At 39.9% G+C, this 27,335-nt stretch overlaps 1 protein-coding gene across 12 annotated transcripts in view; it reads left to right on the top strand.

Moving 5' to 3' along the window:
- Positions 1-27,335, top strand: part of KIAA1109 (KIAA1109 ortholog) — a 108,231-nt gene that overhangs the window by 45,016 nt on the left and 35,880 nt on the right. For 11 of the 12 annotated variants that reach the window (XM_033159753.1, XM_033159746.1, XM_033159752.1 and 8 more), the window contains 24 exons: positions 18-273; positions 933-1,776; positions 2,696-2,766; positions 4,386-4,559; positions 6,296-6,416; positions 6,703-6,846; positions 7,182-7,309; positions 7,767-7,969; positions 8,219-8,416; positions 8,503-8,714; positions 9,074-9,225; positions 9,945-10,095; positions 11,195-11,347; positions 11,714-11,954; positions 13,863-14,011; positions 14,730-14,949; positions 16,378-16,536; positions 17,617-17,792; positions 19,333-19,508; positions 20,313-21,019; positions 21,267-21,512; positions 22,143-22,236; positions 23,757-23,807; positions 27,093-27,299. In XM_033159753.1, coding sequence (XP_033015644.1) covers positions 18-273; positions 933-1,776; positions 2,696-2,766; positions 4,386-4,559; positions 6,296-6,416; positions 6,703-6,846; positions 7,182-7,309; positions 7,767-7,969; positions 8,219-8,416; positions 8,503-8,714; positions 9,074-9,225; positions 9,945-10,095; positions 11,195-11,347; positions 11,714-11,954; positions 13,863-14,011; positions 14,730-14,949; positions 16,378-16,536; positions 17,617-17,792; positions 19,333-19,508; positions 20,313-21,019; positions 21,267-21,512; positions 22,143-22,236; positions 23,757-23,807; positions 27,093-27,299 — 5,233 coding nt within the window. The remainder of the gene's footprint in view (positions 1-17; positions 274-932; positions 1,777-2,695; positions 2,767-4,385; positions 4,560-6,295; positions 6,417-6,702; positions 6,847-7,181; positions 7,310-7,766; positions 7,970-8,218; positions 8,417-8,502; positions 8,715-9,073; positions 9,226-9,944; positions 10,096-11,194; positions 11,348-11,713; positions 11,955-13,862; positions 14,012-14,729; positions 14,950-16,377; positions 16,537-17,616; positions 17,793-19,332; positions 19,509-20,312; positions 21,020-21,266; positions 21,513-22,142; positions 22,237-23,756; positions 23,808-27,092; positions 27,300-27,335) is intronic. The other variant, XM_033159742.1, reaches the window with a different exon arrangement.

Genomic DNA, 27,335 nt, shown 5'->3' with positions numbered 1-27,335 from the left:
TCTTGCTTTGTTCTTAGGCAAGGCAAATGGCGTTAAAAGGAAAGATTGGGAATGTCGAACTGTGGGAATAGAAGAAAGAAAATCTCAGCACCTGAATTTACAAGTACCGCTACGATCTCATAGTTCTTCCTCCTCTTCAGAAGAGAATAGTAGTTCTAGTGCTGCACTCCCCTTGCTTGCAGGTGATAGAGAAAGCCCTTCTTCTGCTGTTGAAGACCACTTGGGGCAAAAGGAGTTCTTGGCAGGTGCAAAAAGAGAAGATGCCCATGGAAGGTGAATATGCTGCTTCTCAATGTTCATTTACTACACAACAGAAGCTGTGGCTATAGAATGTAAAAACGTCTGTGGCAATGCTAGCAATGGATAACACCCAACTAACTTGTTCCAGCAGTGCAAAGATTTCCCTGTGGGCAGCATTCATCCCCCCCATGGGTGCCTCCTAAATCTATTCTGGATTTCCCTCCAACACTCCAGAGCAGATTTGGGGAGGGCACAAGGAGAGGAGGGGGTAAAGTTATTTGGCGCAGGTTGGAATCCTAGCACTAACAAAATGGCTCATTTTGATGCTACCCATAGTCTAGACTTGCTGCTTCCTTGCTATGTAGAGCACTGGAGGAGTGGGGGGCAGGAGAAAGGAAGCGTTAGCTTATATAATGTATGGATTATATATAGTGGCTACTGTCCAGACCATTATATACTGTATACTGAAGATTATTGAAAAGAAATTGGGACTTTAGCAGGTGCCACAGTTTGTGGAATTGTGGCCTTTGTTTAATCATTTATTGCAATCTTCCATGAATCCCGTGATAATGGATTACACGCAAATTTATTTATTCAAATCATTCATATTCCACTGTTCAACTGGAAAGTTTCTTCTTATTATAGAGAACATGTGTATCATTATTGAGAAGAATGTTTTCTCCCCTTTCTAGTTCTGCAGCAGAAGGTTCAGAAAGTAGTCCTGTATCTCCTAACCTCCAAGAGAGACCTGTTGGACAATCTCCTCTTAGATCTCCTTTGAAACGGCAAGCATCAGTATGTTCTACTCGACTTGGAAGTACCAAAAGTCTTACTGCAGCCTTCTATGGAGATAAGCAACCTGTTCCAGCTGGTGTGCAGTTCAGCAGTGATGTCTCCCGCAGTGATGAAAATGTCTTAGACTCTCCAAAGCAAAGGAGAAGCTTTGGTTCATTCCCATATACCCCTTCTGCAGACTCAAATTCATTTCATCAGTATCGCTCCATGGACTCCAGCATGTCAATGGCTGATAGTGAAGCCTACTTTTCAGCAGCTGAGGACTTTGAACCCATAAGCAGCGACGAAGGTCCAGGAACGTATCCTGGGAGAAAAAAGAAGAGAAAACAAGCCAAGCAAATTGATTATGGGAGAGGCTCAATCTATCACAGTGTAGAAGGACCCTTAACTACTACATTGCATGGAGAAACTAGTCACGATCCAAAAGTCATACCAATAAAAACACATCCCTCCCAAGCATCATTTGTTTCTGCTTTGGGAGTAGAAGATGAACTTGTAGAGCATTTATATGTCATGGAAGCTGAGAAGGCTCCAGAGAATGAGCAAATTACTTCCCAGCAGCCTGTAATGAACTGCTACCAAAGTTACCTTACCCAGTACCAAGTGGTTAACTGGTCAGTAAAACATCCGACAAACAAAAGAACCTCTAAATCATCCTTACATCGCCCTTTAGATCTTGACACTCCGACTAGTGAGGAAAGTTCCTCATCTTTTGAACAGCTTTCTGTCCCAACCTTTAAGGTAAAAAAATAGCACAGTAAATTTGAAATCAATTTAAAGGAAAGCAAGCACTTGATTGGGTGGTAAAAAAAAATGCATGGGGAGTGCATAGTTTTAGTGAATCTTTGTTACGGTGAACTTTGAAATGACGTGCTGAGGTTATATAAAATAATTATCATTGATAAGTGTGTTGGAATTAAAGTTGTAACTTGGGAAATGGGAATGAGTTAGGGTTAGATACATAATTACATAGGAGTCTGTTAAATGGTTAGCATACCTGCTTTACCAAAAAACAATTCACTTCAGTTCTTCACAGCCATACATACATTTTGTTTGAATTGTGCATCAGTAAACAAGAGCTGAAACATTCTGTTGTAAATCTCTTCAAAGTGTTCCTGAGACTGATCTTCATGAAGAAGCGCTCTGATTGGGTTTCTATTTCAAGGTTCAGTCAGGGCGTTTTGTATCTATTAAATATGTGGTTTTGTGTAACATCTGTACAAAGTATTGATCCAGTGAACACTTAGGACTTATGTGTCTTGATAGAAAAATAGAATTGTATAGTTGGAAGTTACCCCAAACATCATCTAGTTCAAACCCCTGCAATGCAGAAATCCTGCCCACAACCGTACCTTGGTGGGCTCGAACCAACCAACCTCCTGGTTAACAGTCAGACATGCTGACCCCTTGTTTTGCTTTCAAGCATTGTTTTTAAAAGTATTATGTGGAATTATGTGGAGCTCTTGGTTTTTTTTCTTTTAAACAAATCTGTATAATCAGTACAGATTTCAGCTGTAAGTTCAACTGTAAAGTCAAATGTATAGATGTAGCAGTGTTCATAGCGATAGGGAAAATACAAATAGGATATTGCATGTACTCCTATATAGGTTGTAAGGTTAAAACCCCTAGAACAGAAGTAATAAGAAATTTTCTCCACTAGATTGTTAAGCAGGGTCTCACAGCGAATGCTCTCCTGGACCGAGGTATGCAGTTTACAGGATCAGCATCTAAGTGAGTAAAAATTACAATATGTTTGTTATATTGTAAAAGTCAAGTCCCTTTCCTGTGCACTTGAAAGACTGCGGCAGCTGCTTCTGTTGAATGCCGTCCTACACTGCAAAAGGGTATATGTAAAAACCATGACCATGTCAACAGGGCTAAATTTTTCTCACCTAGTTGCCACCCTCCATCTGAGTGAGATGCTAATTGTGTCACATTCCCATGCACCTGTTTACAGTGTGGATTTGCACACCACCCAAGCAGCTTCCATGCTGCTTGAAGCATATAAGAAGGGAATCTTAAAAATAGGATGATATGGGAAATATTTCTTTTTCTTTGAGACTTACCCAGTTTGAACAGTTTCCCCATTTTGCAGTAAGGACTATACTGATCTGTGCCAGTTTGGTCTTCTTGAAGTGTTTAGAAAGTGAATTTCTAGTTAAGAAATTTGTCACCTATCTAGAAGACCAGGGCATCATTAAACATGCTTCTGCTTTTCAGGATCTCACAAAGTATGGTGCTGAATCAGAGATAGGCATCTTTCCTGTTCCTTTCCAATGATCCCTGTGTTAAAATTCTGCTTGCTTTGAAATATCCTTGCAATTTGGTGCTGTTTGACTAAAGAGCAAAGTGTACCTCCCCATTGGCTATCTGCTCTAAGCACAAATGGCTTTTCAGGGGATTATGGAAATGATTGTGAAACATTCTACCATCTGACGGATAAAAAGCATGCACAGGCTTGATAAGTGGTGCCAGACTGTGTAAATGTGAGAGTCTTATGTGTCATTTTCCTTACGTTTGTTCCCGATTAAAAATTTCTCATTCAGTGTAGCTTGTTTATGATGATGAATCAAGGCGTGCTGCTTTCAAAACAAATTTCAGTCATTGGAGCTGTTGATAATCTCATGCATACTAGTCACTTGAAGTTTACTTTCCATAATGCATGCAGTCATGTACAGCTCAGCATGTAGAAGCTGTTTAATGCTGACACTGTTGAGATTGTACTTGGATTTCTTTGAAGCATAAAGTTTGCAAGCTCTCTTTAGAGAACCCACATTTCTTCCCTAGCATCTTTCCCCCTTTGAATGTCCATGTAATGCTTTGTAGTACATTTCATTAGTCATATTGGGCTGAGTCTTCTAGGAAATACTGAAGGAGACAAAAGAAGTATATGTGCCCTATGGGTACTCTACTAGTTATCTCTGATTTACATTGTGACTGAAGGCACTTGCTAATTGGCTAAAGCAATTATGCCTTTAATGTCCTGAACTGACAGGATAAACTACATCCTTATTTACGAATCACTGAATTATTAACCAAAAATATGTTTTTGAGGTTAGGTTAAGCTAGTCATTTGAGAAAACACCTAACAAATAAACATGGCAGTGCTGCAATCTTACTGGGATTATTATCTTTGTGATTGAATTGGCCTTGTGTGAACACCTGCCATTCTTCAGATTAGACAGTTTATTAAACTCTCTTGCCTTGTGCTCTTAGCACTGCAAGGTAGTTGTATCTTGAAAAGAGGGTTAGCCAAATAAATGCTTCTAATAAATTCTGTGTCAAGTAACAATAGAAAGCAGCTGCATATTTTCTTTAAAAACTAATAATTTTTACTTTTGTTTGTTTAGTAACCCATATACTCCCTTGGATAAGAAAATCCTTGAAAATACAGATGATGAAACAATAACGGAAGAATGGACGCTCGATCACCCAGTTTCCCAGACACGAACAACAGCTATTGTGGAAATAAAAGGAACTGTGGATGTAGTTCTCACTCCTCTTGTAGCAGAAGCTTTAGACAGGTATTTCACATTTTGGGGAGAAGAATGAACTTAATAGTCTGAACTCATAACAAACAGCTAATAGGATCACATACATGGGCTTGTTGCAGCAGCACAAGTCATGGTGTTGTTTTGGTGCTTCAAATGGTCAAGGATAACCAACCTCCATGTTGACATGGTGAAGTATTGTTGCATGTCAGCCCAATCTCTGAGTGGTGTGAGGTTCCAGGTGCTTACCCAGGGTTCGTGTTTCCTTTTGGAAATGAGGCACAGCGGCAACTGTGGTGTCTTTAGGATATATGATTTCTTTATACATATATACAACCTGAGCCTATAATGGAGCAGTTCACAGCATCAACACCCCAAAAGGGTCTTGCCTCTCCAATAGCCATAGCCTTGGATTCAAACAGTTTGCTGCTTTATTCTAGGCCACCTCTCTGCACTCTCAACTCCCAACTCTGGGTTCAACTTCTAACTAACTATGAGCTGGAGGAGCAGTCACCCATTTGCCATCTCACACAAAGCCCCTCTCCTTTGTTTCCCTTAATGACCCATCTCCCAAGCTATCACCTCATCACAGGAAGCTAGCCTGACATATTTTAAGAAATGAGTTGCAGCCAAATAAGGATCACTTCAATGTCCTTTCTTATCTGTCTCACTGGAACTAGAGATATCTCTCCCTCTTGCATTGTAGAAATACTGTGGTTGCAAAACACCAGTATGAATTAGAGCAGGTATGTCCAAAGTCTGTTTTTTTGGGGGGGGGCAAATTCAGCCTGTGGTAGTATATGTCTTTGGGCAAAATCCTTTAAAAAAGCTCAGCAACTTCAATCCTAAAAAAAAGCTCAACAACTTGGGTCGACCCTCATGCGTGTTCATCACATCTGGCCCTCTTTGAAAAAAGTTTGGGCACCCCTGAATTAGAAGCTGCCGCCTCTGCTTGCTCTGCTTACCAACTCTTCCTACCCCATTACCTTCCCAAACATCTTACCAACCCCCTCCCTTTATACTTTATCCACCCCCTTGCCTATCCCTCTCCAGCTTGACCCAAGCCCCTCCCCCATTGCCCCACACACTTTTTAAGGTATAGGGAAGCACTTTGCACAATAGTTTGCTAAACCGCTGAGTGAAGGGCCTCTCTTTGTTAAACAGCTTGCTTGGGGCTACTTGCCATTGCTCATGTTGATATGACTGCCTGTTGGCAAGCGAAGTGAACTGCAGCATGTGACAACACATTACATTTTTATGAATATAGGAAGATAATTTGTAGCACATGCCAAGACCAACAAGCTAGACAGTCCCAACAAACTATTAAGTGTTCATGTTGTGCCACACTCCAGTGATGCAACACACTGACTTGTTCTGGTCCTGACAGAGACCCTACCCCATTATCCCATGTTCTGCCAGGCCATAAAAGCAGGTCACTGCTGTCTCTTTGCAGGGATTGATTGGAGGGCTTCCCATGTATTGAGGACGCACAAGACTTCCTCTTGGTGTTTATAGGAGAACCTAATATTTGTGGAAATTTGATCAGTTGCCAGAATCAAATATCTAGGTTCAGAACTGGCAAATGGTTTTAGAGAAAAGGTTTAGACTCAACTTGCTTCGGTATCTCCCCTTCCCATCATCCCCACCCCCACCCCGCACCCATATTTTTCTTTAAAAGGTAAGCTAATAAATGTTTGTAACCTTTGTATGGTTCGTGTCTTGATTTTATTTCTTGTGAATGACATTGTTTTGAACTAATTTTCCTACAGGTATATAGAGGCAATGGTTCACTGCGCTTGCACGTGTCACCCTGCAGCCATTGTGGATGATTTACATTGTAAGGTCCTCAGAGAAGCTGTACAGAACAGAAAAACAACCTTCTCAGAAAATGTATGTTTATTGTGTCATATTATCTTTACTAAATGCACAAGGTTTATACACAGAAGACGGGGCTGGAAAGGAAATAGCCATGGTGATGTTTGCTTATGTCTCTCTTTTGTAAGTAGTAGTGGTCTGCTTAAGCATGGGGAGAGACATCACAGCTTTTGATTAAGTTCTTTTGCTTTAGTTCCTGCCCTAAAAGATCTTTCTGAACTCTCTGAATTGTGTGCCATTTTTACTTCTGCTAGCTTAAATAGGCTAAGCGGAGCACTAACGGGCATCACTTTCTCCCCAGCTGTCCTCCAAGCAGGATATCAGAGGAACAAAAATAGAGACCCCTGCTGCAGGAACAACACAAGTAAAAACACAGACAAATCTTTCTCTCAAGCAAGATAATGTGACCATTAAAGGTCTTCAAGCCAATGTTTCACTGCCCAAGGTAACAAGCAATATGACCAAGTAAACTTGCAAGATGGGTAATTTTATGCATTAGCTTAATGTTATATCTTATTGTGCCAGCAGCATGGAGTAGGGCACTAAGGCATAAAATGGAGAGCTGCATGGGGAGACGACACTCCATTTTTCTTGATACCACTTCAGACAAGATAGTTTGGCTGTTCAGTTAACATTGTTACTTTAGCAGCATTTGGGTGAAGTGATATTCAGGTTGTTGTTGGTTTTTCTGGATTCAGTGGGATGAAAAGTAAGCCTTGTTTTATATCCTTAAAGAACATGGCAAAGGTTTTCATTATTCTTTCGGATCACTTTTTGTAGGTAAACTTGTGTTTACTGCAAGCATCAGTGGAAGAATCGTCAGGCACAGCTGCAAGCAAAAATGTTACCCATGTTTCTTTAGTGGCTTTGTGCTTTGATAGGATTGCTACACAGGTTCGTATGAACAGGTAAGGGCGTACCCTTTGATAATTCATAGTGTCTGTGTGTAGTCACATAGCAGAGCTTAATAAAGTTCCCATCAAGCAATTTCTTGATAGAGACTTCTTCCTAAATTAGAAATTAAGTCTCAAACTGAGATGGGAAAAGAAAGGAATGGGTTCAAATTATTCCAGATTTTCTCAACGATTAAAGTGTAGATTTCTGGGGGAAACGTTATGATACGTTAAAAACGGTTTAACCATCTTGTCCTGTGTATGATAGGCATTTCATATTGGATGATATAGGGCAGATTTGTGATGTATATCTTACATAATGACTGTGAGAACTGTGATTGCCCTGATCAGTTATTGTTGTTTGCTGTTAGCATTTATTTAGGCAACAAAAGCACTTGAATTGTAAATATGTTTGCTAATGGTGCAAATGAAGTTTAAGAAACAACTCAAATATTTCCTTTTTATTTAAAAGGGGTGTTGTTGAAGAAAATTCAAACAGTACTGAAACCAGGAGAAGCTCTGTAACTTTTGACAAGTATGTCCATACCAATAAAATGCAGCCTCAGTCTTCTGGTTCTCTGCGATCAAATGCTGGAGCAGAGAAAGGAAAAGAAATTGCAGCAAAGCTTAATATTCACCGTATTCATGGGCAGCTCAGGGGCCTTGATACAGCAGGTAAAGTTGCTTGTAATCCTAGTTTCAAAGAGTTTCCACTACAAAACACTTATCAGAACTGCATTACCTATTTCTTCTTAAAATTTACTCATTGCAGCAAATTTTCACTGTTGGGTTAACGTATAGCCATAGCACAATGGCCTTAAAATTTGCACTGCTCTAGGTCTTGAACTGTATCTACATTCCCACAAATGAAATAAATAACATTTTACTGGACAGATATAAACAATATTTCCCCCCACCCTGCAGATATTGGGACCTGTGCCATAACAGCGATTCCTTTTGAAAAATCAAAAGTCCTTTTCACGTTGGAAGAGTTGGACGACTTTTCATTTGTAGATGAAACAGATCATCAAGCAGTTCCAGATGTAACACGGATAGGTCCCAGCCAAGAGAAATGGGGCTGGATAATGTTTGAGTGTGGAATCGAAAATTTGACAATAAAAGGTAAAGCAACATATTGGACCATTTCTTTTGTGCCCTAACATTATAAATTGAGCAAACCAACATATCCCTCTTTCTTATACTTCTAGGTGGCAGACAGTCTGGTGCTGTTTTATATACTACATTTGGGAACATGGGTAAATCTTCAGCTGCAGATAGGGGTGGATTGCTTGCGTCCAACAATTCTTCTGATTCTCCAACTGGTAGTGGTTACAATACTGATGTCTCTGACGAAAATCTCCCATGTGATCAGTTAAGTGCTGCATCAGATACTCATCCAAATTCCATTTCAGATGAGCAGGTGAGACATGTTTTCTTTTTTCTTTTTTAATATAGATAGATTAGATTTTGACAAAGTAATAATAATAAATAAATAACCTCTTGTGATGCCTTGACCTCTTTCCGTTTTAACAGTACGGTACAATACATGTTTTCTAATGCTCATGTTTGGTAGCAACACATTTTCTTATTTGCTAAATGGATCTGATTTTCCTGTCATTGCTCACTCTTGGATGTATCCCACTGGGAAAGCACACAATCCACGAGCACTTTCAAAATATTAATATATTTTAAAGAACGGGAAGCATTTCTTCCATTCTGAAAAACAAATTTATCTTGCACCTTTCTTTCTTCTCTCTTCCTTTTATCTTTTTTATATAGGATGAAGGGGTTGAATCAGATGATCTGAAAAAAGACCACCCTCTGAGGCCGCCTCCACCTGATTCTTGTAGCATGAAATTGACTATCAAAGAAATTTGGTTCAGTTTTGCTGCTCCTACAAATGTGCGTTCGCCTGCCCATATATTTTCAAGGTATGGTGGTTTCCGCTTTAGAGTATTTAGGCTGCGTACTATAGTCTTTTAGGCCAAACCACATGGTATGTTAGCTATGTATCTTTGCCTTGAAGTGCAGGGGTGTCCCCCCACTCCACATACACAAATGGGGGCCCTGATGTGCTCTTAGTCCAGAAGAGTCTTCCCTCAATGTCTGTAATTTGTATTGGGTGGGGGAACTCCCCAATTCCAAGTTAAACCATTCTTCCTATGTAAATTGCAGGCATTCTAGATCAGGATCCTAGCAGGAGGCAAAGAGTTAAACCCATGCTAGGGTCTTGATCCAGATCAAGCCCCTCACCTGAGTTTCCTGAGCTGAGGATCTTTCACTTCAACTGTTGCAGTAGGTAGTTATTGTCATAACAAAGGTCTACTTAACGATTACCTCAGTTCATATTTATCCAGATTTGGCATCGCTCGCTAGCATTGTCTCCTTGATCTGTGTTGCTATGTCTGTAATAAACCTTTGGAACTTAACATGCTTTATATGAGGTGGCTTTGGATTGGGTTCCTAGTAAGTACAGATGAAAGCTGGGTTTCAACGCTACCATGGTTGTTGGTGTTTACGGAAAAATAATTAAACCTTTCAAGTGTACAGTTAAATAATATTTAAATGGAAATTCCATATTCAATCACCAGAGTTGCCACTAAGGAAGGTGAAATTATCCTTTTATATCTGATTCCCCCCCCCCCAACAGGCAGCTGAACCTTCTAAGCACAGCAACTCCTGCTGTTGGTGCTTGGCTTCTTCCTATTGATCAAGTGAAGTCCTCTTTAAACAAATTAGAAACAGAAGAAACACTACGAGTTTGTGCTGTCATGGGCTGTATAATGACTGAAGCCTTAGAGGTGGGTGTGTTGTTGATGAATAGATAAACAATTAAGTGTATCACTATTTCCTTTAAAAGTGGTTTAATTTTCAGAAGTGTGTTGGCAGGCCCTTCTGGGTTCATAGTTGCAAACACTTCTTAGCCCAGTATAGTTTTCCTAGCCTGTTCTTTTGGAATACATGGAATAACCTCATGTATACTATCTTGGAGGACAAACAGAATGCAAATGTGAATATTATAATGCCACTCTGGAAATGGATATTGATATTGTTATTGGCGTCTTTGCCTTTTAAAAATAATTGTACTTCTATATTCAAATACCTGAACCTTGGAAAGTACTGGAACAGTGCTGAATGCTTTTTTCTGGCCTGATATTAATACTTCTACTGTCCTTCTGCATGTGGCTTTGAACTAGTTATTTGCCTTACAGTAGTTATATCTAACCCTAATATTTCATTAGTAGGATATCATATGAAACCAGGCCAAAACATTATTCGATATATCATTACACTTTCCATGCATCTCAAATTGTTATTAGGGTGATCCTTGCAGAAACAGAATGGATGTTTTTTGGTGCTCAGGTGACTTTTATTTTAATTTATTCTGATTGCATAATGATTTTCATTACTAATTGCAGTACTTGAGTACTTAGTATTTTGTCATGTACTGATGTGGCTGTGGTAGAAGATGAATACTAGACATGCAACTGAATTCAGCAGAAAAGGAGTAAAACCACATGGAAACATCGGCATGGGTCCTATAGGAAGAGATTGAAAGACTAGGGATTTGTACTCGACAAAGAAGTTGTGGGTTCATAAAACATGTTGTTAGGTTTATTTGTTTTCTGTAGTCTGTTTTCATATAATGTGAAATTCATAAGAAGTTAGGTTTTGTCAACCTTCTGTTTTAACATCAACCAAAAATAATAAAATATTACAATGTTGCTAAAATGGTAATGCCTTTAAACAGTAAAATCCTAATAAAATTCTTTATCTAGGTTTTGGTATATGCACAATATGTGCAGGCCTGACGCTAGATTTGTAATGTGTTGTGTATTGATGTATTCTGATGTATTGAATCAGTGAATTTAATAAATGTAACCACTTTTATATGTTCAGAACAAAAGCATACACTTTCCTTTAAGAAGCAAGTACAACAGACTCACTAAATTAGCCCGTTACCTGCAAGAAAATCCTTCTTGTTTGCTGTGTAATATACTGCACCACTATCTTCATCAAGCAAACTATTCCATCATCGAAGATGCAACTATGGTAAGCTAATTTGACATGTGTTTGCAAATGTATTTAAGTGGAAATTATTTTCTTAAATTTCATAGCCAAATCTGTATGTTTTCAAGTGTCTGAATTGCTTTGGCTATGAAGTGTTCTATTGAAATAGCACAGAGAAGTTAATGTGGTACGATAAAAGAAAAAAATAAACCTTGCTTTCTTTTAACAAAATCAAGAACTTGAAGGTCCATCCCAGCTGGGCTGTTTTGGGCTAGCTGGTAGGATCTGTTGTCTGAAAGAAGTATGGGTTGGCTCCTTGCATACCCTGGTTGGGTCCCCCTTTTATAGCCTAAAAGGAGTCACCCTTTTTAATTTGTTTTTAGAATGTTCTATGTGTTTGTCTTCTAGAGCGATGGCCTTCCTGCTCTGGTGACATTAAAGAAAGGTCTCATTGCGCTTGCTAGACAGTGGATGAAATTCATTGTGGTAACACCAGCCTTCAAAGGGGTGAGTTTACATAGGCCAGCTCAGCCAATGAAACTTCAGTCAACTGTACACCATGAGCAAGAGGATGGCTTTGGCCTAGACAATGGAGGTGGTCTTCAAAGTGACACAAGTGCTGATGGAGCAGAATTTGAGTTCGATGCAGGTATCTTTGTATTTCAACTACACTTTCTCAGCTTAATTTGCTTCTGTAAATGTACTTTTCTTTTTCTTCTTTCTTCTTTCCCACTCCAAAAATTTCCTCTTATTTAATGTCTGTTAGTTGCACAAGCATACATTGGGTTTTGCTTTCTTTAAGTTAATCTACTTTGCTTTGGGAATAAATAATAATAATTGCTTCTGTCTTTTCCTTCTGTGTGCTATTGCATATTTCATTATGGAATGGAATGCTTAAGGCTAGTACTCAACTTAGTTGCTTCACAAGCTGAAGTTATAGCCTCTAATACAGGAATAGTTAACCTTTTTGGCTACATTCACCTTTGGCCAGCCTTCTGTGGGCTGCATGACAGCAATAGGTGTGACTATGCTGCACTCAACATGCACACACAGGATGTGCAAGCAGGACAAAAGACACTCAGGCAGATACATAGACACACAGACTCTTCCTCTGACCAATTGAGATGGAGAACTTATGATTCCCTGCCCACGCATTAAATGATTGATTTGAAGACTGAAAATTTGCATCCCCGTCAGGATGCTGGCTGGGTGAAAAGATGTAAGCCCCAAAACCGTGTCTACTTAATACTTTCCATTTTTGCTACCAAAATTTGTGATCTTGGAGGGCCAGAAAAAATTGCTTGGGGGCTGAATCAGGCCCCCAGGCAATTAAGAATCAAGGAGATCTTAGTATGTAATAATTTAAAACATGGTTAGCATGGACAGTAAGTTCAGTTACATACCTGCTATTGCATTTCTTCTCGTAAATTTATCAATTTTAACATATTTTGATTTCAGCCTAAACATAAGTGTTGTCTGTGCCATGTGGAATTAATTAGTAGTGGTTATGCAGTCTTTTTCTATTCAGGTATTCCTTTCGCCACACGATTAACATTGCATACAGAGATAAGCATGTTCTTTTCATCCCTGCTCCTTTTGCCCTACATGAGCTGGAGGGCGACTGCAGCTGGAAGCATATTTTAATTGTGTAGGATCCTCGGGTATTTTAAAATCTTGGTTATCCAGGGTTCTAGAACGTGATGGACCTACATGAGAAGAGCCAGTTCCCTGCTGCAAACAGTTGCTCTATAGTTTATATGGGGAGGTGGATGGTTGGGTGAATTTGCTTGTCTCTGCTGTCTTCTGTTCACATTGTTAATGGCAGGGAGAAAGGAACACTTGGAAGAGGGCTCTTCTGTTAGGGAAAACTGGGAGGAAATTAATCAAAAGGTTTAGAAATGGACAAATATGCTAGAGTGTGCAAGTTGGCTGCAAATATTACACTTTGGAAGCAAGTACATACTTATTTAGTATTGGCAGCACCTTCTGAAGCTTTTTAGCCTGACAAGGAAGAGAATATTTCAGTTCTGAACACTAGTCTTGTTACCATTATGTAACTATATTGAATTTCAATTTTGCTTCCCACACAACTATTGAAAAATGTGTGTATTAGAAAAAGACCCAACAAATCGATATTTGTGGATCTTGGTAATTTTGCTGTATCTTAAGTACAATATGACAAACACTCTAATAATGCTGCTACATAAAGCTTTTCACTTAGATTACCATAAATTGACAAAGAAGATCTTGATGCAAAGGCAATTGTGAAAAGAGCATACTGTACAAAGGGAAAACTATTTTATAGTTGTGGCAAAGAGACAAGAAGAAAAAAATGGATGTGAACAGCTCAGTCTTCAGAAATGCATTATACTTTTTGAAATGTCATCAGGCCCACGTTTTAGGGTCTCAAATTGGGTTTAAATCAAATGTCTACAATTCTGTGTACCAGATGTAAATGAGCACTTACAGGGCAGCCTAGTAATAAGCATCCTCAATAACCAATAGCCTTGGCTTCATTTCTCCTATAATTAATCTGTGCAACTGTTGGATGTTTCAGCCACTGTCAGTGAACATACAATGCTTCTGGAAGGAACTGGTGCCCGCCCCCCGCCCGCTGGTGTTTCTTCTGGGCCTGTGACAGGGGCTGAGATTATGAGGAAATTATCAAAGACTCATACACATAGTGATTCTGGTCTTAAAATAAAGGTAAAATTGCTTTATTCTTCAAACAAGGAGGAGATCGGATATAAAACAAACCATGTAGCTTCATTGAGGTTTCAGAGAGGAGGTGATTCAGAAAACCATACTCTGAAGCTCCTCTCCATTCCTTAAAAGCGGGTGAGGGCTGTGGGGTGAGCTGTGAGGAAATATGCAAGCAGGTAGGTGAGGTGTAGGGACGCGGGTGGCGCTGTGGGTTAAACCACAGAGACTAGGGCTTGCTCATCAGAAGGCCGGCGGTTCTAATCCCCACGATGGGGTGAGCTCCCATTGCTCGGTCCCAGCTCCTGCCCACCTAGCAGTTCGAAAGCACATCAAAAGTGCAAGTAGATAAATGGGTACCGCTCCAGTGGGAAGGTAAATGGCATTTCCGTGCACTGCTCTGGTTCGCCAGAAGCAGCTTTGTCATGCTGGCCACATGACCCGGAGCGCCGCAACCCCAGAGTCGGACACGACTGGACCTAAAGGTCAGGGGTCCCTTTACCTTTACCTTAGGTGATGTATAAAGGGGTGGGGGGTTGGTCATGTGTAAAGAGAGGAGGGGTTGGCAAAGGTGTTGCAGCAAGCAGAGTGACTAGGGGCAGCAGCATCTAATGGTTAGAAATAAATAAAAAACCTCAAAGGTTGGTGTGACTTGTACATAAATAAACATGTGCAGGAGCTGACTATTGGTGGACTTACTGTGATGCCTATCTTTACATTTCAGGGTATCCATCCATATCACTCCCTGAGCTACACAAGTGGAGATACAGCTACAGACTCTCCGGTACATGCTGGTCGTTCTGGGCTGCTTATCAAAGAAAGTCCAAGAAAAGAGAGCCTACTCAGCTACTTGACAGGAAGTTTTCCTAGCCTACACAATCTCTTGGAAGGGACCCCTCAAAGAAGTGCTGCAGCCCCTAAAAGTAGTTCTTTAACAAGAGCAGGTACAGAATGCTTGTATTATGGTTCAGTTCTAGCCGTGAAAGTGTTGATTGACAGCTTAATTTCACAAAATTGATGTTGCCCTAATTGTTGCCTTCCAATAGCCCAGACACTAAGGTGAGCTCCCATTGCTCTGTCCCAGCTTCTGCCCACCTAGCAGTTCAAAAGTATACCAATGCAAGTAGATAAATAGGTACTGCTGTGCTGGGAAGCTAAACGCCTTTCTGTGCTCTCTGGCACGTGTCACAGTGTCCCTATGCGCCAGAAGCAGTTTAGTCATGCTGGCCACATGACCAGGAAAGCTGTCTGTGGACAAACACTAGCTTCCTTGGCCTGAAAAGCAAGATGACCGCTGCACCCCATAGTCACCTTTGACTGGACTTAACTGTCCAGGGGTCCTTTACATTTTACTTCATTATTTGTCCCCAGTGGGCATGATTCTTTATGTTTTTTTGTTGTCTCCCCCCTTCAGTAGTTTGATAGTTGTTTGCTCTTCTCAGGGACTTCGTTTTGTGACATACTTGTAGCACATTACCTGTTGGTGATGATGTGTCGTGGCCCTCTGAAGTCTTCCCATTTCTTTCTTCAGCTCAAATTCCACTTGAGGACATCTTTACACTCCTGTAAAGGCCAACATTCCCTTTGCCCTTTGGAGAAAGACTCAGCAAGGGCTTGACAAAAAAAAATCACCTCTCTCTTCTTTCATAGTTCCTATTGTAATAGCATTATATTACCTAGCTCAAACACTACTGCTAAGATATACTATGAAAAGGAAAGACTTAAAGCATTTTAACTTTATCAGTAGTAACTGAGACTAATAAGGAAATGCTAGCTGCCTCCTAGTCTGTTCCTCAGACAAGTCTTCCTTCCAAGAAAGGTCTTTAGTGAGGAATTCACTCTAATGACTGGACCATTGTCTGATAAACAAGTAGAAGTCTTATTTTTGCAATCATATTTTTAATGCTCTGTTGACGGTTACTGATGTTCAACAATAGAAATGTGTGCACAGATTTTTACATACCCAGTAGTCAAAATGTACAGCTAGTTTTAAGCACACTAATTTACACCAATGCATTTCTCTGTAAAAGAGCAGAAGAGAATAATAGTGAAGAATTTTCAGATGCAGGAGGATAAAGTATTAATACCTTCAGATCAGTGACATACTGATAAAAGTGTTCATTTAAGCACAGGAAGGAAGGACTGTTAGCTCAGTAAGAGGTATGGGCAAATGACTGGGCCTGATCTATGTCGTCTTCCCGCCCCTTCATTCCCAAACTGTGATATTTTTATTTAACGAGAGGTTTCAAGTTGACATTCTTTGTGTCCTTTAAAATAGTTTTCTGTCTGTCAGAAGTTGAAAAATATATCCCAAGTATAACTACAGAACCCAAGTTTTATGGTGCATGGTCAGTTGTTATTTTATATCCTAGTGAACACAATGCCCTCTGAAATGTTATCTGAACATCCTTTATTATCGGAACCATCTTCTGTGAGTTTCTATAACTGGATGTCAAATGCTGTGGGCAACAGAGGAAGTGTGGTTCAAGAGTCTCCCATCACCAAATCTGCACACAATAGTCTGCCAACAGGTACTGATCTGAAATTCAGTGTTTGCTTGAATATTGACTATTGTATGCAGTTCTTATGAAATACTTTAGGAGCTGACTGTTTGTTTAGAAATAATCTTCTTCTTTGGTTGCTAACTGAATCTGATAAATTTCAGGCATGGGCTGCTACATTCAGACAAAATAGAAACATAAGTTGGAGCGAGCTTAAATTTTTCCTGCTCCATAGGGTGGGACTCTAGCCAATGGCTTCAAGTTACAAGAAATGAGATTCCAACTAAACATCAGGAAGGTTGTAGACTCTCATTTGAGGTTTTTAAGCAGAGGTTGGATGGTCATCTGTCATAGATGCTTTAGTTGAGATTCCTGCATTTCAGAAAGTTGGACAAGGTGACCCTTGTAGTCTCTAACAACACTACAATTCTATGATTCTAAGAGTCCTGCTGGATTGAACTACTGACTTATCCTGTCCAGTATTACATTCACAGCAGAGCTCACTAGATACTTCCAGAAACTCACAAGCAGGGCTTCCCCCATTGTTTGCTCCCCAACATCTGGTTTTCAGAGATATACCATCTGTGAACATGAAGTTGCTATCAAGGCCATGGGTTGTGAAAAACCAGAATGGCAACTTCAGGCATTTGATTTCCTGAAGAAAGGGCAGTCATTAATTACCCTTCTCAAAAATAAAAGGGTGAAGACAAAGCAGTTATTAGAATCATAGAACTGTAGAGTTGGAAAGGGACCCTTAGGGTCACTTGGTATTTGTGTCAAGATGTTTTGCTTTGCCAAATGATCGGAGACTTAAGGCCATTTATCATGCTGTGCTTCTAAACAAAAGTGGCACAGACTCCAGGCACTGAAGGATACAGTTTTTAAATCTGATTTTCACCAGCTGGAATACAGCTTGCAGCTGGTCATTTTCATACTTCAGTTGTTCCTCCTCTGTGAATAGGTGATATGCTAGCTGAAACTGGTGCTGTATCATAAAAAAATGTCCCTCTTCCCTGACTTGAATTTAATTCTCCTCAGTAAACTAAACAGCTTTACATATTTTAGCACTATTTGCGCTGCTGGATAATTAATGCAGGAACTGTTTTGTAGGGGTAGCTCCAAATCTTCCAACTATACCGTCAGCATCTGACTTCAATACAGTATTGTCCAGTGATCAGAACACATTGGATGGTACACATTCACAGCACAGTACAAGTCAGGATGACATTGCTGGCATCGAGGAAGGTAACCAAGGATTTCCTGCAGTTCAACTTGCAGATGCCCAGGTGAGTGTTTTACCTTTAAAACTGGAGGATAAACTCCTTATCCAAGAAACAAAAGAAGGAGCTAGAATAGTTGCCCTAGTGTCCAATTATGGTAACATTTTAGCCGCTCCAGTAATCCATTCCCCCCCCCCATCCATAAAAGATTCATTCTCTGAATCAGTTTGTGATGTCTCACCAGCATCTCGTTATGAAATGACGACCTTTGAAATCAATAATAATTGCCATCCCAAAATAACTGAAGGCATATCACTCACTGCTGATATTAGACCACGAGAGCAGTAGGCCACTGAACTGAGGGCGAGTCTGGCAGCTCTCCTAAGCAGAGACCAGTGCTTCCCACTGTGTGAGCTATAGACCCCTGGGGTGTAGCAGAGTTATCTCACAGGGTTTGCAGATTACAAGGGCACAGGGAGGGAAAAAGAGAGAGATTATGGCCCCTAACTATCAGGTATTTTCCTCAGGAGGAGCTGGACAGAAACTGAACATTAGGGGCCTTATCCAAAAATAGGGTGGAGGAGGGAGAGGGTGACTGTGCTGACACAAATCCTACTGCTGCCACAGCAATAGCCAGTTTTTATGCTTGGATGCTGGGTCTCCTGCAGTAGTGGCAGATGCGGAGGGAAGGTACTATTCGTGCTAGGCTCTCTCTGATGTCAGCATGGCAGTGAGGTAGCAAGCCCCCTTTCTTCTTTGTTCAGTCGTTCAGTCGTGTCCGACTCTTCGTGACCCCATGGACCAGAGCATGCCAGGCACGCCTATCCTTCACTGCCTCTCGCAGTTTGGCCAAACTTTCTTCTTTAACCCCTCCTTAATCCTTCCTTGAAAGGTGGCATTATTCATACCTCTCAATTCATTTGGCTGCCTCTCTCCTCCACAGTTAATCATCTGCCTCTCTCCATCTTCCTCCCCCTGCCCCCTTGCCTGTGTTGCAGCCACAGTGCCATCTTTCCAGCTTTTGGGGGAAAGATTGTTTGCTGAAACAGGCTGTACCCATAACCCTCGTGGCAGGCTAACCTGGAGCGAGAGGCTGTGTGGCACAGAGACATCATACAGGGGGTGTGGTTCACGGACACTTACACCAACCTGACTCAAAACACGGACCCTCATGGGCAGGGCAACCACCCATTTTATTGGGGTCGCGTTTCTCATCAAGGTTACTACCATGTTCTTGAATTTGCTTGTCCTGGACCAACACCTGGTGGAATTCCCTAGTTCAGGGAGGAGTTTGTCACAGTCTCCTGCTCAAACGAAGGGGTTTTTTTTGCCATATTATACTCAAATGGAATGGAGAGGGAATTCACATCAAAGAAAGAGAGGAACAGAGAGCACTTGTGTCTTGAGCCTGGTTTTTTACAAATGTATGTTTTTCTTTTTGATTTGGACTACACACTGATTTGAACACTCTATATTATTCCAATAATACTGTCATTTTGAAATGCTTAAAATATGAGAGGTGCTTTTAAGATTGCAGCTATATTTTCTGCAGGTGTTGAGCAATTTTTATAGCTCTAAAGAAATGACTTGATTCTATTTTTAATAGGTTGTTTTCAAACCACTTCTAAGCCACACAGGAATTCAGTCTCAGGATGCAGTGCCACTGTGCTACAGGATGTACTTCGGAGAGCATCTTTCATTCTCAGGGACTCTGGATTGCCTTAGGGCAGATATTGTGGATTCAGATACAGCAAAAGAGAGGAGAAGCAAAAGAGCCCGAAGGTATAGTAGTCAAGTTACACGAATCCATTCAGCATTAAAGAGCTTGAACATATTGCTTAATTACTTCATTCTATTCCATTCTGTTTGCTTTCTTTTTTCTTAACAAGACAAAAATAATTTAATCCCAGACTTTAAAAATTATGAACTGAAAACTAGTTAAGAGTTGAAGTTACAATTGCAGCTTTTAAATTTTAACCTTAGAATAAACGTCTTTAAAACATTAGGCTGCTTTGGTGGATAAAATGCCCATCAACAGAAGTTTACAAGCAAAACAGTGCAAAATTTAAAACTTAATACTTTGAATCAATATGTGACATTGAGTTCCTTGAGAGTGTCAGCAATCACAAAGATACAGTTGTACCTCGGAAGTCGAACGGAATCCGTTCCGGAAGTCCGTTCGATTTCCAAAATGTTCGGAAGCCGCAGAAGCCGCTTCAGGTTCCAAAGAACATTTGCAAACCAGAACACTCACTTCCGGGTTTGTGGTGTTCAGGAGCCAAAACGTTCAAGTCGCAAGGCATTCGTCAACCCAAGGTACAACTGTACTGAATTAGAGACTATTGGTCTATTTAGCTCAGTATTGTCTAAACTTATGTACTATTGCTCTCCAGGATTCAGGCCTTCCTTAAGATGCCAGTGATTGAAGCTGGGACCTTCTGTATTCAAAACATTTGCTCTACCATTGAACTATGGGTCTTCCCAATATCTTAAACAGAATATATGAAGAGATAGCTTTCAAAAAGAGAATGATTTTAACATTTAGCTGTTGCAGAATCTTAAAAATGTTTTGTATTTCTTTCTTAGGCAAGGAGCAGTCAATCTTCCTCCCCTTGAATTCAAACCAGCATTAATGTTGGAAACTTTTAGCATCAGTGCTGTTATAATGGAGAAGTCAGTGAGCACACCTCAAAACTCCACCAATGCCCTTGCTTTTCATGACTTTAACAAACGTCATTATAGCACCTTCCATTGCAATTTTACAATCTCATGTCAGTCTATAAGCCAGCATGTCGATATGGCACTGGTTCGTCTTATTCATCAGTTCAGTACCATGATAGATGACATCAAAGCTACGCAGACAGACATCAAACTCAGCAGATACACGGCTGGTTCAGCTTCTCCAACGCCCACCTTCAAAACCCGCAAACACAGAGATTTCCGTTCGTCTGACTTCAGTCGCAGCTCTCGCGGGAGTCTCAATGGTGTCAACAGAATGAACAATGCAAAAAACAAGCGATCGAACAATGAGAACAATAAAAGAGAATCTCGAAACAAAAATTCACTTGGGAGATCAGAAAGAAGAACTTCTAAAGTATCCAGGAAAGGTTCAAAGGATGTTGTTGATCATGTGACCATTCATATGGACGACTCTGATTCAATTACAGTGTCAGAGCAGAGTGAACCTTCTGCAGAGTGCTGGCAAAATATGTATAAACTGTTGAACTTTTATTCTCTTATATCTGATCCTACAGGGATTTTAGAAAAATCTTCTGAAACGTTTTATCCAGCAGGTAAGAGTTTTTGAAGATATAGCACATGCATAATTCTTAGTTCACACTTATTCGGGTTTAATAGGCAAGTCCTTACTACAGTGTATAATATCCGTTTTGAATTTTGCAGAGTAATACTGCAGTAACTGCTCTGATAGCATTTATACATAAGTGTAGCATGTGAATCTTTTCATGAATAAAGTAATTCTAGGTTCTGGTCTTGTCAATTTTGCCTAAATACTTCCTGATCTGATGCATTTTCTTGTAGGTGTTCGGAGCCCTACTGAACCTGCATGTAGGGTTGCATTTGAAAATGAGCAGGATAACAGCAGCTTAAGTAGAACACAGAGGAAACGCAGTTTGGTCACATCTGAACCTCAGCATGTGACCTTGATAGTCTTTGGAATAGGGATGGTAAATCGCACACATCTTGAAGCGGATATTGGTGGGCTAACGATGGAATCAGAACTGAAGAGAATCCATGGCAGTTTTACACTCAAAGAAAAAATGAAAGGTAGAATAATTATCTGTAGAAACATACTTGTTTTGTCGAATTTATATATAATATTTGCCAAGTGTGTGTGATATAATCAGATCATTTTTGATAATCCTGTTTTTGCTACTGAAATACACAGTAACAGAGAGAGAAAATTCCCAGCCAAACCTAAGTAGAAAAATCGAATTAAATTAGTGTAAAATATTTATTTAAATTAAAATGTTCATAGCATGCCACTGCGGTAGTAAAATTATTTCCAGGTGGTTTAGCTTTTACCATAGTGATAACGATAAATATCTTCTAGCACAGGAGTTGCCAACATTTTTGGGTCCATGGGCGCATTTGCAGACTGAAGAAACTTATTGGCACCACACACACCCTGCAACCAAACACAGCAGCCTGCACTACTGATTGCAGCAGAATGCATCTTTCAAGCCAAATTTCAGTAGGGACAGGGACCCCTGTGGGAAAAGACCTCTGTGAGCACATGCACACCTACCTATGTTGGCAACGCCTGTTGTAGAATTAAAATTTAACAGCATCTTTGTTATGATTTGCCTGTTGCCTTTCCAACACAAATATGCATGCAAGAAATACATATTTTTGTACTACATCAAACACGTTCGTGTGTTTTTTTTCTGTTTGAAGATGTACTGCATCAAAGGATGACCGAGACATGTGCTACTGCTCATATAGGTGGTGTTAATATTGTCCTTCTGGAAGGGATCACACCAAATATCCAGTGAGTGTACAATTTAAAAAGTGATACATATTCTCTAAACAGCAGTTATGCCTCCGTTATAGCCCGTCCTTTTATGTGACTGGATTACAAGGAGCTGTGATATGTAAGTAAGCGAAAACTGACAAGGTGATGAGAAATAAATGCCTTTGTGTACTCTTCGGTCAGGCTTCAAGCATTTAGATATAACTGCATAAAAGTATAATAACTGAGATGACTAAAATTAAATAGTAATAACATTGCACAGTATTTCTGAGCAGCTAGTTCGTAGCAGGAAATGGACAGAATATTTTCCATAGTGAAGACTGTTTTGCTTCAGCAGATTTTGCATCATCATTGAAGTTTGTCAAACCAGCCACCTTTTATAAACCTAAAAGGATCTCCCTGAGTATCTTAACCTTTGACCTATTTTCTTGCATACATTTAACCAAAAAGCTTTTATCAGTTTCAAATTATCCCCAATCCCATTTCTTTTATACCACTGTTCATTTTATTGTCATTAATATAACTATTTGAATTGTGTACAGTTTTTGTGACTGGATGAAAATGACATTCCAGGATTGCAGAGGGTTGGACTAGATGGCCCTTGGGGTCCCTTCCAATCCTACAATTCTATGATTCTATGATATATATATATTTATATAAAAAATGACTTATGTAAATTTTTGTACTTAGTTTCAATATCTTTTCATATCATTCTATCTTGACAGATTCACTGTGTACAGTAATTCTTAGAACAGCAATTTGTTTTTTTAATGCTGGGTTCTTTATATTTGCATCTTATAAGGCAATCTGAACTTCCTTTAAGTGTGGCCCTATTGTTTCACTTTTATATTTGTGCTTGGGTGTTTAAAAGAAATCTACCCACCTTTTCTGCTTGAGCCTTGAATGATTTTTCTAATACATTCACATTTCTAATAGTCACACACTTGTAATTGCATGATATTGTCATACACTTCAGCATTTAAACTAGAAGAGCAAGACACTACAAACCATTTTCCTCTGTTTTATGTACTATATGAAATAGTACTCTTTATTTTTTTGCAGCATTTTCATCACCAACAAACTTATAGAATCTGTATTAGTTCCAATAATTTGTAGATAAATATGAATTTAACATATGCAAGCAAAGTTTGTCCTGTTGTGAAGGATAGTTGAAGTTTTTCACAAGAAGCAATTAAAAGTTGGTTCAAAGTGCAGTTGTTGCTTCTGTTGATAGTATAGTGTGTGCTCCAATGGGACCAAGAAGTTCTTGCATGAGTTGACTTCCTTATTCCCAGCTGGGACAGGAACAGCTCTGCACATACCCTTTTTGAACAGGCAGAGATATTATCTGCACTGAAATGAATGGGTTTGCTGAGCATTCCTTGGATCCCCCATGCTTGCAAAACGCCATTGCTTAAAAAATAGTATTTTCAGACAATTGGTCTTATTGTGGGTTACAAATATGACTAATTCTTCTGCATGACTGTTCTTTATTTTGCTTTGTTTTTGTTTTGCTTTCTTCCAATCTTCACTCGTAGACTGGAGGATTTCCCTACATCACCAACAAGCACAGCCAAACAAGAATTTCTGTATGTCACATTATGTTTAAATGGCTTGCAGTTAACACTGTGTGTAGTGTAGCTGAGATGTGTTTTTTTGTGTTTAATGTAACCAGCTGCACCTTAATTGTAATTAACATGAAATAGAATTGATATAGTATATTGATCAGCCTATATTAGAAAAGCTCTGGGTTAAGTGTTTTATTTTTACTCAATAACATAAAATGGTTTTGAAACAGGGTTTTCTTCTCTAATCACAAACTATTTATCTAGAGTCACTAATATAGACTGTAATATGTCAGACAATTCTATGAGGATAACCCAGGTAAATTAGATTGTTTTTATACCTTACCATATGATTTTCCACTAAGTTATGCAAGCTGCTAACATGTCAGTAATGACTTTATGTATTCAAAAATAAGTGAGTGGGCTCACTTCAACTTTTTAAAAATAAAAGTGTAAAGACAACTCAGTATGTGAGTTAAAGACTCCATGCTTCCAGAGTCTACAATTTTATTTTTTACCTCAATGCCTCCCTCTAGTAAGAATAACAAGATGCAGCCCTTTTCTTGATATTGAAGCTGGATAGGTGGGTTGGGTTTCATCCCCACAGTTGTGCTGTGCTTTGGAGGTACTAGATTTTGCAATGCACACATACAGAAACACACCTCAAGTGGCAGAAGCCTAAACTGTGGTGTTGTGGACTAAGATCAGGCTTCCTCACCCTCGGCCCTCCAGATATTTTGAGACTACAATTCCCATCATCCCTGACCACTGGTCCTGCTAGCTAGGGATTGTGGGAGTTGTAGGCCAAAAACATCTGGAGGGCCAAGGTTGAGGAAGCCTGACTTAGATATTTACCTTTTCTGCTTAAGTCTCTGCTACATGAGTCAAGGAAATTGACAAACCAAATAACTTGTGATCATGCAGTTAAACTTTATTCTAAAAGCCTGTCATGAAAACTCTGGATGTTGCACAGAAATAAAGAAAAAGCATTAGGTTCAGGTTGCCTCAGGAACTGATGGATATCACCAAGGTGAAATTGAACTCTTCTTTCAGACAATATAACTGACACAAAGAATGATTCAGAGCAGCTTTATGTGAGAGATATTTTGGCTTATGAATTTTGAATATTTAGCTTATGAAAGCGGTGTATGGAAAGCAGGGGCAGAGGAAGGGGTATGTGGTGGGGGCGAACCAACCTGGGTGTCTTCGCTGAGGGGGTAACATTTGGCAGTCGCGGGCGGCACGCCAAATGTCCGCCATTGGTGGCTCACTCCGCCCCCGGCTGCAGGGCGTGCACGCCGCTCCATACACCCAAGCAGTTATCCTGCATCTGGGAGGGCACCCTCCATGCCCCGCCCCCCTCAGGAGGTTCCCCTGCCCTGGGCAGCGCGGGCATATGCTCCGCCACTGATGGAAAGAGTTATTTTTCATCTGAACCAGGGATGGGCAAACTGGATAAAGCTGGCAAGCTAGAGCCTTACCTTACCCACCCTTCATAGGCCAAGTTTGACAGCTCAGTGTGACCACTTACCTGTTGATCAGCTGAAATCAGTATTGATGATAGTTGATTGGTACTTGTCAAAGTCCAAAGGAGGGTCACTAGTCATCGGTGATCAGCAGTTAGATAAAGCAACTTCCTTTGAAGATGTGCCTTCAGGACCACCAGTCGGGTAATTGGCACAGAGGGGGTGGCTTCCAAAAGGCCCTTTGAAATCTCTGCAGAAGACAAAATGTTCCCCAAACTGGAGCATTTCCCATCTGCAGAGAAAGCAGTTTGTATTCAAAGCACTTTACACAATAACTGCTTCTCTGGAATGAAAGAAAAATTGTTCAAATTTCTCTAGCACTTTGAAAACATACTGCTTCCTTTGGGGAAAAAAAGATTCATTTTCAAAACAATGTGTTTTTTTTTCTTTCCAGAGGAAGCTTGCAAAGCCCTTTGTGCAGTACTTCCCAATCACTCGACAGCTAATGGTTGGTTGCTTAGAAAGTGATGTAATGGCCTTTGCAAGCCCTGTGCCTGACACTTGGGAAGTGCTAAGCACAGGACTAATTGGCAAACACTGGGGGAAGAGCTTTGTAGGTGCCTGCCAAACCTCTTTTGTCCAAGCTCTTCCATTACCTGCCCCTCACGTGGCATCATATAAAATGTCAGGTGTACAGCAGGTGGCACAGCTTGGCTAAAACAGCCTCACAGGGTCAAATGAGGCAAACTGGTGGATCTAAATAGACCCAGAGGCAAGAGATTCACCACCTCTGATCTAAGCAATTGGTCTCTGAACAAGACCATTTAAGATCAAGTATTTCAATTAAGGCTGCATTTCTAAACCACATACACAAAAGTAAAATTCAATGAAATGTTTCACAATTTTTTTCTATATAATGAGTGCAGTTTACAAGTCATGTGAGAGTATTAGGTTTTGGCTGCAGGTATTTGAAAGGCAAGTATGGGGAAATTTCTCCTTGCCATAGCCAATACTTAGAGTCTTATTTTGATAGATAACATTTTGTATACTTATGTCTTGGTTGAAAGTATGAAATGTTGGCTTATTGGTCCCCAAGAAAATTGGAAAGGATATTTAAAGTACAGATATGGTACAAGTAGTATTTGTCATTCATACATGTCAGTCAACTGTGATGAAATAACTGTGTTTCAAGTTTCCTTTATATTATTGCATTTGCTCTTTTTCTGCTTACTTCAGAAACATAAAATAGCCACAAAGTTTTCCTTGAAGCTTGCATTTTAGTGGGGAAAGATATATTTCAGTGTTCTTATTAGGTAATCTATTTGTCTATTTGAAATTAGATATTGGAAAGGTTATCTTCTTAAACAGCAGCTGAAGTAAAATAAAATCCTTTACTGAGAGATTTGCATGATAGTATGTGTGTGTCGTCTTTTTGCCCAGAGTGTGGTGTTGTTGTTTTTTTAAATGATTGGAATTATTTTGCTGCATATGCCCATGCACGCCATTGAAGCAAATGACTGACTGTATCAGTTGACAATAGTAATGCTTAATTTGAGGTGGTTCTTTGATTGTTTCTAGCCACAATTGTCGGCTTCAGTTTAGGTTCCTGGAACGGGAATCTCCCATGTAATATGAAAATTAGCTATTAGTCTCTGCATCTATGCAATCATATACACCTCTACCCTGAAGTAAGCCCCATTTAGTTCAGTGGAGTTTACTCTTAGGTAAGTGAGGATAGGGTTACAGCGTGAATTGCTGATAAATTTAACTGATGATGCAAGATGATTCGCTAGAGTTGCTTTGTATTTTTTAAACATGTAAACTAGTTTCTTCTTCTTCTTAGAACTGTGGTGAAATGTAGCATTGCCAAATCTCAGGCTCTTTATAGTGCCCAAAGGGGGCTGAAAACAAACAATGCTGCAGTCTTCAAAGTCGGGGCTATTAGCATCAACATTCCTCAGCATCCAGCTACACTGCACAGCATGATGGTACGCAGCTCTCATCAGCTCTCGAAACAAATCTCTGACCTCATCAGACAGCCAACTGTAGTGTAAGTATTGCAGTTGATATATGTGTCTATTTGGAG

This window comes from Lacerta agilis, chromosome 9 (genome assembly GCF_009819535.1).
Source record: "Lacerta agilis isolate rLacAgi1 chromosome 9, rLacAgi1.pri, whole genome shotgun sequence".
Taxonomy (NCBI): Eukaryota; Metazoa; Chordata; class Lepidosauria; order Squamata; family Lacertidae; genus Lacerta; species Lacerta agilis.
The sequence above is the reverse complement of the archived record's forward strand: the minus strand, read 5'-3'. Positions and strand labels throughout refer to the sequence as shown.